Source organism: Lissotriton helveticus, chromosome 4_1 (assembly GCF_964261635.1).
Source record: "Lissotriton helveticus chromosome 4_1, aLisHel1.1, whole genome shotgun sequence".
Classification (NCBI taxonomy): domain Eukaryota; kingdom Metazoa; phylum Chordata; class Amphibia; order Caudata; family Salamandridae; genus Lissotriton; species Lissotriton helveticus.
The window spans coordinates 1,270,789,229-1,270,802,234 of NC_136063.1; the positions used below are offsets into that span (position 1 = coordinate 1,270,789,229).

General features: G+C 45.1%; 1 protein-coding gene across 2 annotated transcripts in view; it reads right to left on the reverse strand.

Moving 5' to 3' along the window:
- The window catches only part of ZNF407 (zinc finger protein 407), a 1,826,025-nt gene that overhangs the window by 661,660 nt on the left and 1,151,359 nt on the right, over positions 1 to 13,006 (reverse strand). For both annotated transcript variants that reach the window (XM_078687829.1, XM_078687830.1), the window contains exon 8: positions 1,152 to 1,272. In XM_078687829.1, the coding sequence (XP_078543955.1) occupies positions 1,152 to 1,272 (121 nt within the window). The remainder of the gene's footprint in view (positions 1 to 1,151; positions 1,273 to 13,006) is intronic.

Below are 13,006 nucleotides of genomic sequence, written 5' to 3' on the forward strand. Positions count from 1 at the left end.
CTGCAATTAAAAAAACATACCTAGAAGAGAAATAGGTAACTTGATGTCTGGGGATACCCAAGGAGGGGGGGGGGGTAATCTTGAAAGATTCATCATTTACAACAAAACTTTATATCTGCTAATATGTGCAGACACATGCCTTGGTGTCTTTTCATGAACAAAGCAACTGCCAATACTGTTTTGGACCGTAGTGCTGGGACTACTTTAACAAAAACATACAACAACTATGGCTGACAAACAGAATCAACTGACGCACATGTACATTTATATCACAGTACTGAATGTTGATGGAACATGATAAGACGTAATTACTCTGTTAGCAATGAATTAAAGCATTCTGTCTATGAAGAAAAGGGCAAAGTCAAACATTTATTTTGTCTTTTCCGACTGCAAGTATAATAAGTGTTACTCTGGCTGACATTAAAGAATTCATGTATTGTACTTATTCATCACTACAGCAAAGGATGGAGAGTGAAGTTTAGCCGTGTTAAGGGCCAATAGGTGAACATGTACATAAAGTGAATAATGTGGTCCCTACCAAAATGAAAACACTAACAATTTTAGAAACATCTGGCCAAACATCCTCTGTATTTCCACTTCAGAAGACCGTGATCAAACAGTTATGAAAACCGTAGACCTAAAAGCTTAAGTTAATCAACATTAAAGAATGAAATTATATTTTGTCCCAAAGCAAAGTTAATATTTTAATAACCTTACATCAGCAACATTATTAAATCAATGTGACCAACTCCCAAAGGTTTTAACAGTCTACAGCAGAAAGGAAAATGTATATCATAGTTTTATCGAAAACCACATTGTGAGGGTCAAATGTAACGGCACTGAGTTTTAAGCTTCTCTTATGTTAGAGATATCTTGGAAAGGTTTTTTAATTATTTTCATTATATTGATCTTGCTGTAGTAATGAGCATTTAAAAATTATCCCCAACATCAAACCTCTCAGCCAGCGCGTACAAAATTTCCCTAGATGAAACCTATGTTTTTTAAATTGAGGCAAGTTTTAAATTTCACTCCTAATTTGCTGTGTAATTACTGGCACTGTAATGGTATTTTAATGATAGCATACATTTCAAGTTTTTTAAAATGAACCAGCTAAGCTTTCTCTGTTCACCTCTTCGCTAACGAGCCATTACCTGTAGTCACACCAGGGACACCTGTAGGGCTTCTCTCCAGTATGGACACGCTTGTGTCGTGTCAGGTGTGACTGCGTAGTGGAGGCAAAGTTGCACTCTTCACATTTAAATGGCTTCTCTCCTGAAAGAAGTCAAAGAAAAGTGTGCATAATTAGAATAATCAATTTGTAAAATGAAAATAGGGAGCAAGAATTACCCTTTGATACTAAAGCCAAGGATAATGCATGGAAATATTTCACATACAAAATAAATATTGTGCAAAAAGCACGCTATGTTTTCTGGCCAAATGAATGTATTTTCACCTACATTTTAGGTAAACAGTAATAAAGAACAAATCAAGGAAGAGCCATACAGTACTGACTCCAATTATGCTTACAGCACTACTCAACAGGACTTTCAACTAAGTGGGAAGAATTAACAAGTTACTTACCTTTGGTATTGCCGGTTCTGGTGGAGACTTCATTTAATCACAGATTCATGACTATTGAATCTTCTGTGCATCAGACTGGATTCAGAAAGTTTTCATGCATCAGCCCCAATGCGCTCGCAGGTGGTCACATAGGGGGTGCTGCAGCAGTTCTGTCCTGCCTCCAGAAAGTATTATGAAAAGCCACATATAGGCTCGACCACCCTCCTCTAATCTTACCCCCTCAATCCCCCGAGGCTGCTATCTGTTTCACAAACAACTTCCATGCAGTCAGACACAGAGCGACTGAAAAAATGAGTAGCAGACAGTGTGCTCAACCTAAATGTGAACCTTATGACCTAACAGAAGTCAACTCTAGAGGGCAGTTGGTAAGGAGTTTGCTGTTAGACGAATATCCAACAGAAAGAGCGTTACCAAAGATAAGCAACTTGTTCTTCTGATGGATACTTCTAACCGCTGAGTCCTCACCTTTTAAATCAATACCAAAGCAGTGCCCACACCAAGAAGCCAAGCCTGGGGAACGGACTTCAGACCAGGGAATCTTGAAAAATACTCTTCTCGAGGAGGTGGGATAGTTGTGCAAAATGTTGACCAATATAAAACAGAAATCATAAGACAACTTGCCAACAATGAGTATTATTTGAAACTTTATACAGACCCCATTAACGAGCTTCAGGGAATGATTACAAATATCACCAATAGTGGAAAACCAGAGGGATGTTTGAGCCAGAATGAGTTTCTATTCCTAAATACTAAGAACCACGTAATCAACAGCTTACCGAACGTACACAAGAACCTCAAGTCACCTCCAGGTAAGCTGATAATCTCTGGCTGTGGTTCTATTTTTGAAGCAATTGGTAGGTACATTGATTTTGCTTATCAAAGACATTATTCCCAATACCACTTACTATGTAAGGGATCGATTATAAACCAGATTTAAAACTTTCCTTTTGACCAGACAGACTGTTTCCTGGGGACGATGGATATTGAATCTTTAAATACTAATATTCCGCAATAAGAAGGCATTGAGGTTAATAGAAAAACTCTTGATAAAAGAACATAACCACACCAAGCCCCCACGTCCTATATTATTGAATTACTCAAATTGATTCTGACAAGGAATTTTTCCTATTTGATAATGACTTTTATCAACAAAATTAAATAAAAGGAACTTCCATGGGAGCGGTCTTCACCCCAAGTTTTATGGAGCCCCAACCCTTTTCGCAGCCAGATTGTTATGTGGAAGCTCTATTTTGACAAAATTGTCTTAATGTGGCATGGTGAGGAAAGCCCACTTACCATTTTTTTCATTGGTACAATACTAATTGAAAAAGCCATAAATTCACTCTTCAATACAGTAAATTCAAGATATCCTTTCTTGATTTGTTGATTAAAACATGGAATGGGGAACTGTACATGTCCCTTATCATAAACCCACAGAGAGAGACAGAGAGAAAAACACTGTTACCCTATTTTAGCGTGTTAGAAGAAATTGTATGCACAAACAAGAATTCTCTAATTAAACTGGGACACCATCAGAAAAGCTCCTGGTCAGAGGATACCCAAAGAAACTAGTAAAAAGATCTATGAAGAGGGCCTGGCACTATCCCGGAGAAGCATTACTTATTCCAAAAGAGAAAAAGGGCACAAAGACTAATATACGGAACTACATTTCCCCCTGTATCAAACCAATTTAAAAAATATATTTTGAAACATTCCAATGTATTAAATGCAGGTGACCTTACACATGACTTATTTTTGGATTTCGTAAGAATAAGAGCATTAAGGATCATTAAGTCAGAGCCAGTCTTCCTCCATCTAAGAGTGACCGCACGCTCAATGATCTATGGGGATTACCCACAGTGGAGGGCCACTTTAAATGAGGCAACTGCACTGTCTGTGAATTTACAGTTGAAACTAAATAATTCACTTACAAAAATGGTAGGATTACCGTGAAGCAAATTTCGAACTGCAACACGGTTAATGTGGTATACGCCATCACCTGCCCCTGTAACCTGCTATACATTGGTCAGATAATGCAAACAATTTGTGTCAGAATATGCCAACATAGAAGTCATCTTAAGTGTAAGGTTATGACTGCCCCAATGGAGGAACATTTTTTGTAGTTAAATTATAATGAGAACGACCTAAGCTGGCAAATATTTGCTGTGGTGAATCAACCAAAAAAAGGCAGAAGTACCTCCTTCATACTGAACAAAGAGGAACTGAACTGGATTTTAAGCACAGACCGATTACATACAGGATTAAACAAATTGGGAGGATTGGACATCCTTTCTATAAAAAAACAACATGGCCAATTATCTGAGTGAACTGTTCATAAATCATGACACAGGACTTACCTAGTATACAGGACTATAAAGGTAATACCACTTACCTTAGCTTGATCAACAACCAGTTTGTCCTACTTCTGCATGAAACTAATGCATCTTTCTTAAAGTGTAATATAACAATTTGTTTTTCATACTAGTATGTAAGCTACTAATTGTTTTCTATTTTCCTCCCTCCTGGTTGCCCATAGTCTATGCATACGTTGTAGTTATAAATTCTCACTGGCATTAGCTTTTTCTTATGGGGTGCCACTTACTATTAATATTATTTCTTATTTTTTAATTGTTTTTCCCCCTTGGTTTGATAGACCAGCACTTGTGTTCACCTTCAAGAGCCATCTATAATGTTAATTCCAATATGGCTGCTGGGTTTGCTGAACCATGGCTGGCCGATCGTTTCTCCTAAAGTCCACTTTCCATGACCTGGCTCGACCAACCCGCCCATATCACCCGATTGGCATCTCTGACATGCAGGGCTCTCTTGCCACTACGGCTTTAGACGAGATCTATCTGCTTAGACATGTTTTTTTTGCTCACTGAAATTTACCGCGCTCAGTGACCGTGGCCTTAGATGAGATCTGGTTATACGCGTTATATTTGGCTGCATATTTATCGCGATGTAGACAACGTGACCTCCACGCACTCCCACGGGTCTCCTGCACATTTACCTCTCCTGTGAGTCAGTAGGCAGCTATTTGGTGTACACACTCCCTTGGTTATTCCGTATACTTATTTTGGTAATTTCACTCTACTTGCTTTGATTTCTGACTCTAGGTGGGAGCAATGTAAGAATTTTTTACTCGGTAAAACTTTTCATAACGGGTTATTCTACTGGGCGGTCAGTAGCCATGCATCATTTTCTTCCCGATACCTCTACTATAGGTATGCGTCGCACTTGTTTTTTGTTTCTAGCTCGAACTATTACTCAGAGGCCCCCCTTTCCATTAATACTCCTATACATATTCTCCCTTACAATATTTTCCCGCTAGGGCCGCCTGATTATTCATTAACAGGCAACACAATTTTTCAGAATACCTGGTTGATCTTTACCTTTGTACTGATGCTTGTACTTTAAATCCGCATGTGCGGCCTTACTAATTTAGTTATGATCTTTTCACTTAATTTTTATTAACTAATTGTGACTCTTTAATATTTTCTTTTTGGGCAACTAACCTCTTTTTCGTTTTCGTTTTTTCGGCTTTTCCCATTGTGATTAATTTATTTAGTCTAATCTCACGCATTAAAGTGTAATTTCCTGATGATGAGCCTTATATCAAAATAGTATTGAAATGTCCACTCTTGCGCACTGACCCTGCATTATATATAATTTTGAAAAGGGCTGACCTGCTGCTATCTGTGAATTGTGACAGAGTGTTTATTTCTATTTATGTCACTTATAACTGGCTGATTATATTGTGTTTTTGATCTCTGTTGACACTACCCACTATCCTAGTCAAATGTTAATAAATGTGATTTTATGTGTGTGTGTGAAGACAATGTACATGTTTAAACTTATTAAATTATTTTAAGGATGACTGTTGTTTATAGGAAACAACAGTCATCCTTTTCCATTAAAACCAATGCTTTAAATGGGAAACAATAAGTGCAGGTACTCATTAAAGTGAACTAGAGGTGTGGCAAGTGGGTGGGGCTATGGGCGGGGCTAAGGCCAAGATACGATACATAATAACTTCAATACCAGTTGCAGCACATATCAAAACACAACGGAAATGCATTTATGTTAACAAAACAGGTACATCATTACACAAAATGAAAGCCGAACAGCATAACATGTTAAAAATGTCCTATTTTTGTAATATTTGCAACTTCTTAATGTCATACCGTTATTTGTTGTTGTTTGGCACAATGCTGTATATCCTCAAGTGTGCACACACAAAGAAACAAGCAGACATGTACACAAAAGCTTCTGAGCTAAGTACTACAGAAGCCCCTTGGCTGTCAGAGGCAGTTTCTTCACGGGACAGCCGAGTGCTCACCAGCACCAGCAGCCAATTAGTTTACTTTTCATGAGTACTGGTACTCTGCTAGGCAGTAGCGAAGTGCCGGTATTAACAGTGATAAAAATAAGAAGTGCCAGTACTCAGTACCTGTGAGTACCGGCCCATTTAACGAACTGCCTCTGCCCTTTTCCCTATGGCCAGGCTCTTCCTGTCTCTTGCTGGTTCAGTATCTCTACATATACACCTCTTCTCTGTCCTCGATTCACCTCTCATTTCTACCCAGCTTCCAACCTCCTCTCCCTGGTTCTGCCCCTCTTACTACCACCTCTAGCCTACTTTCTCAAAATGTCTCTTACATTTTGTCACTGTTTTTTCCTCCACTTGCCTCATCTTCCCTCTCCTCCATGATGTGCCCATACCGAACATTTGTCACCTGGCCAGTAATTTGCTGTCCTATATTTAATTATTTGTGTTGATAGAGCACACTTACTGTTGGGGCCTGTAGTTTTAAATAAAGACTTGCAAAAAAAAAAAACTGGTAAATCAGGATTGATATTTTTTTGCAGTAAATAAAAGCATAAATAATGTTTTCACTTCAAAAGTACAAAACTATTTCCAAGCTGTGGTATGTGTGACTGTGTGCATGTTTGTGTGACTGTGCACGTGACGTGTGTGTGAGTGTGTGCGCGCATGCTCCTTCGCGCCCTGTAAATTCTGTAAGGCAGCTTTTTAAACTAAATTTCAGGCTAATAGTTAGTTCATCTCTCTTTATCAGACTGCTTCCTGGGGTTAAAAGAGGCGATTCGATTGTAATTGCATGTGGTTCATCAATAGCTAAACCCATTACCTCAAGAAATACAGCATATTTTTTTACTTTACACGAATTTGTGTTAAAATACAATTTCCAAGGACCCATTTCAAAACTGAACAAACATCTGGTATTTTCTATTCTAACTTCGGCTGTTCCTCACTTTTTTTTACATCACTCACTCTCCCTTCCTTCTATGCTAATGTCGTTTCCCCCCAACCAGATCCAGTTCCTGGGGTGCTGCAGCATTCCCTGCTATTAATTGCTCTTTGGGCAGGGCTACCTTCACATTCATGGATCCATCGCTGTTATGTAAATGCAGCGATTAGTGTTGATGGGGCACACAAAGGAAAGCAGAACACAGCAGGCGGATCAGAAAGGATGAAAGGGCTGACAAGTAACCTTTAACGGTGCCCACATAAAAATCCCCATTAGCAAAACAAATAGAAACATATGAGATAACTTAGCAAACGACCCTTAATGTGATGGTACTCAAACCAGATTACAAACTAAGCCCAAAAAAACAGAATAGATGGACCTGATGGAAGGGAGGCGAGGCACCAGGATCACATCTACCACTTCTGATAACAGGTCAAATATAGCATTTGAAAGTCATAAATTTTTGCTCAGTCTCCATGCCTTGAGGCATGGGTTCGTAAGGTTTGGATGTAGAACCCTGCCACCTTGCTAGGACATCATCTCCTGCCAAAGAAGTAGTCAGGTCGGAGAACAGATGCACAGATTTAGCAGTTTAGATTACCAAACCTTCCAAACTCAATATGGAGCTGTAAGGATAAGCTGAGCCCGGTCCCTCTTGATCATCTTCGGGACTCAAGGAAACATCGGGAGAGGTGGAAGCACATAAAGAAGGTCAGAGTCCAACTGAAAGCAGAAAATGTTTCTCAGAGAGTTCAGGAGGAAACTCTATAGCACAAAAGGCATGAAACAATGTTCGCAGCAGAAATGAAAAGATCTACCCAAGGCATGCACAGCTGGGAAAAGGTGAATCTAACCATCCAGGAGGCAGATGTCACTTGTGATCAACAAGACCTGCTAGGCTTTTCTGCTCTGATGTAGCGAAAACCTGCCAGGTGATAGACCATCAAAGTTAGCAGATGAAGGTATGGCCACCACCAGAGCATTAGCACTGCCAAGTACTGTCGCGGCGCATCGTGGTGGCCTCCGGAGAACACTGTAGTGTCAAACTAGCATCGCCTCTGCCAAGCGTAGGAGGGACCACAATTCCCATGAAGCGCTGGGTACGTGATGCATGTGACGTCACCACGTTCCAGGAAGCGGGGATTTGAGGGCTTCCGGGGCACCAGTCAGGTGCCGTTGATTCCAGAATCAGAGCCGTGTTTGAAGAAGGACATGAGAGGGACTCGTAGGGGTGCGATGTGGACCACAATCTCCTTGTTTCTTGTTTGATATGTGGTGTTGGACGAGCCGTGGATTTGGCTCTTGCGGGGCAAATCAAGTGGCCTCTTTATTCGACCTCTGAGTGTGTCATAAATTCAGTAGTGCGGTAACTATTTCTATTTCTTTGGTAAGGTAGGCTACATTGAATTCTGCCACCTACTGGTCCTAGATCATCATTGGAGGTGGAACTATAGTGGCCTGGAGGTAGCCGGGGCAGGTGAAGAAGAGGAAGACTGTTGGATCTGCTGGTAGCCATGGCCTCTGCCATCACCTCTCTCTTTGGAGTTGCAAAATTGTTGGGAAGGCTGATGGCGTGGCAGTCAGGGATGCCTCTGTTGATAGGCAAAGCCCTACGAACAGCCCAGGAACGTTCGGTACTTGAGTTGGAATTGGCAGGCAGAAGAGAGCAACCCCAGCAAGCCAGCCATGGTCGTACTACCCTTAAAGAGCACCAGGACAGGCCCTGCTTTCTTGCTGAAGAATTTGGAACCAAAAGCATGTCCACCAAGGATGACTGAATGTCCTTGAAAAGATCTATGGCGCGCATTGGGGCACGGCATCAAAAAGAACACTGATGCTCATGGCAAGGCCAACACAATCTATGGTATCCAGAACGATCTGCAGGATACATCTTACCATCATGAACAAACTGTGCAAAGGTTTTACGGAAGGGAGTCTCAGAGCATGTGTGTGTGTGTGTGTGCGTGTGTGTGTGTGTGTGTGTGTGTGTGTGTGTGTGTGTGTGTGTGCGTGTGCGTGTGTGTTTAAAGGCTAGAACCAAACGCAGAATTCTAGGATCTAAGGCCAAAGTGGCAGAGAAAAAAAACCTCTTGCTGCTGGCATCAATACATTTAGACTGTGTCCAGAGGAGCAGTAGAAAGGGTATGAATCACCTTTGTTGTGATGCCTAAACCACTGTCTTTTTTCGGTGTTAGGTGTTATGTCAAGAAGGCAGGATCCCCAGGGCTGGCCTGAGGCAATGAGCACTTGGAGAGTTCACTGCTGGCACAGAGGAAGTGTTTGCCAAGGCTGCTTTGAAAGCCTCTATTTTAGCATCAATAAAAGGAAGCAAAGGCTCAGAAGGTGAGGGGCTTGGCTGCAAAACTGCATTAAGTGCATTCATCTTTGTCTCTACAGTAGACAACTGTAACTCCAAGACCTATGCAGCCCTACGAACGGTCACCTCAAATTAGGCACTCACCTCAGTGGAGAGACTAAGAGCGAGTCCAACACTGTCTCAGATGAAGTAACCAGACCACAACCATTTTAAAGGTAAACATTTGGTTCAGCATCATAATAGTGAGTGAGGAGCAATTTGTTCAGCTGCTCATTGCCCACGTTTTGGCGGACATGTTCAAGCCTATGGACTGCATCAGAATCAGTCTGAAAACTTTGAGAATACTGATATTGAGGCAAAGTCATCACTGGATAGTCTTCACATAGTTGCATCTTAGTGATCTCAGCTTAACATAGCTGAGACCAAGCTGACAGTGGCTCCAGATTAGACATAGAATTCGGGACCTGATAGAACTGGTGCTTCCAAAGAAGGGGCTGGCACTGAACTATCCAGAGTTGGTGTAGCCTGTGGCAAAGGTGTTGCTCAGAGGTGGCAGGGGGGCTGGCAAAAGCAGAGCAGGGTCTGTAGGTGCTGGAGAAGGATTTGGTGGTGAAAATCTGACTGTTGGTCCCAACTGAGCCAGGAGACCCAAAGTCACAATAGAAGGAGCCTCACCCATCCCAAACAGCTGCAGCATTGCCTTCTTGAAGGCCTCTATCTGCTGTGGAGCCAACAACGATCCAGGTAATTAGCACTGCATCAGCTCTAAACTTGGAATTGGTTCCAAATTGAATGACTGCAGGTCTTTACTATGCTACTTGCGCAACTTCTCCACGGAGTGGGACTGAAAGGAGAGTGTGCCGCTTGGATTCATTGAGTTTACAGCACAACTAGTCTATTGACTTTGTCCGGGACTTTCCTGAGGATGACCAGCAACCGGAAAAGGCTCTGGACTTAGACAGAGAGCTAATCCCACTTCCTGTCTTTAGCAACATCAGGTTTTGTGCTTTTTGATCGATCAATCAATCACTACATTTATAAAGCACGCTACACACCCGTGAGGGTCTCAAGGCGCTGGGGGGGGATGGGGGGCCGCTACTGGTCGAAGAGCCAGGTCTTGAGGAATCTTCTGAGAGTCTGTCGTAGGCTGGTGGGGAGAGCGTTCCAGGTCTTGGCGGCGAGGTAGGAGAAGGATCTGCCGCCGGCGGTGGTTTTCTGGATACGGGGGACTGTGGCGAGGGCGAGGTTGGCTGAGCGGAGGTTTCGGGTGGGGGTGTGGAAGCTGAGACGGTTGTTGAGGTATGTGGGTCCGGTGTTGTGTAGGGCTTTGTGTGCGTGGATGAGGAGTTTGAAGGTGATCCTCTTGTTGACGGGGAGCCAGTGCAGGCTTCTCAGGTGGGGTGTGATGTGGCTGCGTCGGGGGACGTCGAGGATCAGTCGTGCCGAGGCGTTCTGGATTCGTTGAAGTCGTCTCAGGAGCTTGGTTGTTGTTCCTGAGTAGAGGGCGATTCCGTAGTCGAGTCTGCTGGTGACGAGGGCCTGGGTGACGTTTTTTCTCGTGTCGGGGGGATCCATTTGAAGATCCTGCGGAGCATTCGGAGGGTGTTGAAGCAGGACGCGGAGACGGCGTTGACTTGCCTGGTCATGGAGAGGGTGGAGTTGAGGATGACCCCCAGGTTGCGTGCGTGGTCTGTGGGTTCGGGGCTGTGCCTAGCGATGGGGGCCACCAAGAGTCGTCCCAGGCTAATGGGGTGGGTCCGAGAATGAGGACCTCTGTCTTGTCTGAGTTCAGCTTCAATCTGCTGTCCTTCATCCAGTTGGCTATGGCCTTCATTCCTCTGTGGAGGTTGGCTTTGACAGTGTGGGGGTCTTCGGTGAGGGATATGATCAGCTGGGTGTCGTCGGCGTAGGAGATGATGTTGAGGTTGTGTTGTCGAGCGACGGGGCGAGCGGTTCCATGTAGATATTGAACAGCGTCAGGCTGAGGGAGGAACCCTGTGGGACGCCGTAGGTGATCTCTGTGGATTTCGAGCGGAAGGGTGGAAGGTGGACGCTCTGGGTTCTGCCTGAGAGGAAGGATGAGGTCCAGGCCAGGGCCTTCTCTTGAATTCCGGCGTCATGGAGGCGTGCTGATAGGGTACGGTGGCAGACTGTGTCAAAGGCTGCTGATAGGTCCAGGAGGATGAGGGTGGCTGTTTCTCCTTTGTCCATCAGGATCCTGATGTCGTCAGTGGCGGCGATGAGGGCGGTCTCGGTGCTGTGGTTGCTGCGAAAACCGGATTGGGAGGGGTCCAGGATGTTGTTGTCTTCGAGGTAGCGGGTTAGCTGTTTGTTGACAATCTTCTCTGTCACTTTAGCCGGGAATGGGAGCAGGGAGATGGGCCGGAAGTTCTTGAGGTCCTTGGGGTCCGCCTTGGGCTTCTTCAGAAGGGCGTTGATCTCGGCGTGCTTCCAGCTTTCCGGGAAAGTAGCTGTCTCGAAGGAACTGTTGATTGTTTTTCGGAGGTGGGGCGCGCTGGTTGTGCTGGCTTTGTTGAAGACGTGGTGAGGGCAGGGGTCAGATGGGGATCCGGAGTGGATGGAGTATATGATTTTGATGGTGTCTTCGTCGCGGACGTTGGACCAGGCGGTCAGGTGGCTGGTGCAGGTGGTGGTTGCAAGGGTGGTGGACTCCGTGGGGGGTGCGGGGGTGTCGGAGTTGAGGCTGCTGAAGCTGTCGTGGATGTCGGTGATCTTGCCGTGAAAGAAGGCGGCCAGGGAGTCGCACAGGTCATGTGATGGTGGGATGTCGTTGGTGTTGGAGCTGGGGTTGGAGAATTCTTTCACGATGCTGAAGAGCTCTTTGGTGTTGTGTGCGTTGTCTAAGCGGTCCTTGAAGGCGGTCCTCTTGGCGGTCCTGATGAGTTGGTGGTGTCTGCGGGTGGCGCTCTTGTGGGCTGTGTGGCTGTCTGGTGTTCTGTCGTGGAGCCATTTCTTCTCCAGCTTCCGACAGGTGCGCCTGGAGATCCGGAAGTCTTCGGTGAACCAGGCGGCTTTCTTGTTGGTGTGGTTGGTTGTGGAGGTCTTGAGAGGGGCGAGGGTGTCGGCGCAGTCGTTGATCCACTGTTTGAGGTTGGACGCGGCGGTGTCTGGGTCGGTGAGGTCGGCGGGTGGTCTCAGGGCGAGGATGGTAGTCAGTTGGTCCTTGGTGACCTTGCCCCAGCAGCGACATGGCAACTGTTGGGTTCGGTGGTGTGTGGTGGGTTTCCTGAAGGAGAAGTGGACGCATCTATGGTCGGTCCAGTGGGCTCGGTGGTGTGGTTGAAGTAGACGTGGGGGCTAGTGGAGAAGATGGGGTCCAGCGTGTGTCCGGCGGCATGGGTGGGTGCCGTCACGAGTTGTTTGAGTCCAAGGTTGGCGAGGTTGTCGATCAGGGCAGTGGAGTTGGCGTCGTCGTTGTTCTCGAGGTGGAAGTTCAGGTCCCCGAGGAGGATGTAGTCCGTGGAGGCGAGGGTGTGGGTGCTGACGAGGTCGGTGATGGTGTCGCTGAACTGTGGTCGTGGTCCGGGTGGTCTGTAGACGAGTGTTCCTCTGAGGGTGGTGTTGGGGTCGGTGTGGATCTGGAAGTGCATGTGCTCGGCAGAGGTGAGGGTGTCGTCGGTGTTGGTCGAGACTCTGAGGGTGTCCTTGTGGATGATGGCGATCCCCCCTCCCACTCCGTTGGTGCGGTCTCTGCTGGAGATCTTGTAGCCAATTGGGATGGCTATGGCGATGTCTGGTGCTGAGGTGGCATTAAGCCAAGTTTACGTCAGGAAGGCGACGTCGGGAGCGGTGGAGTCTAGGAGGTCCCAGAGTT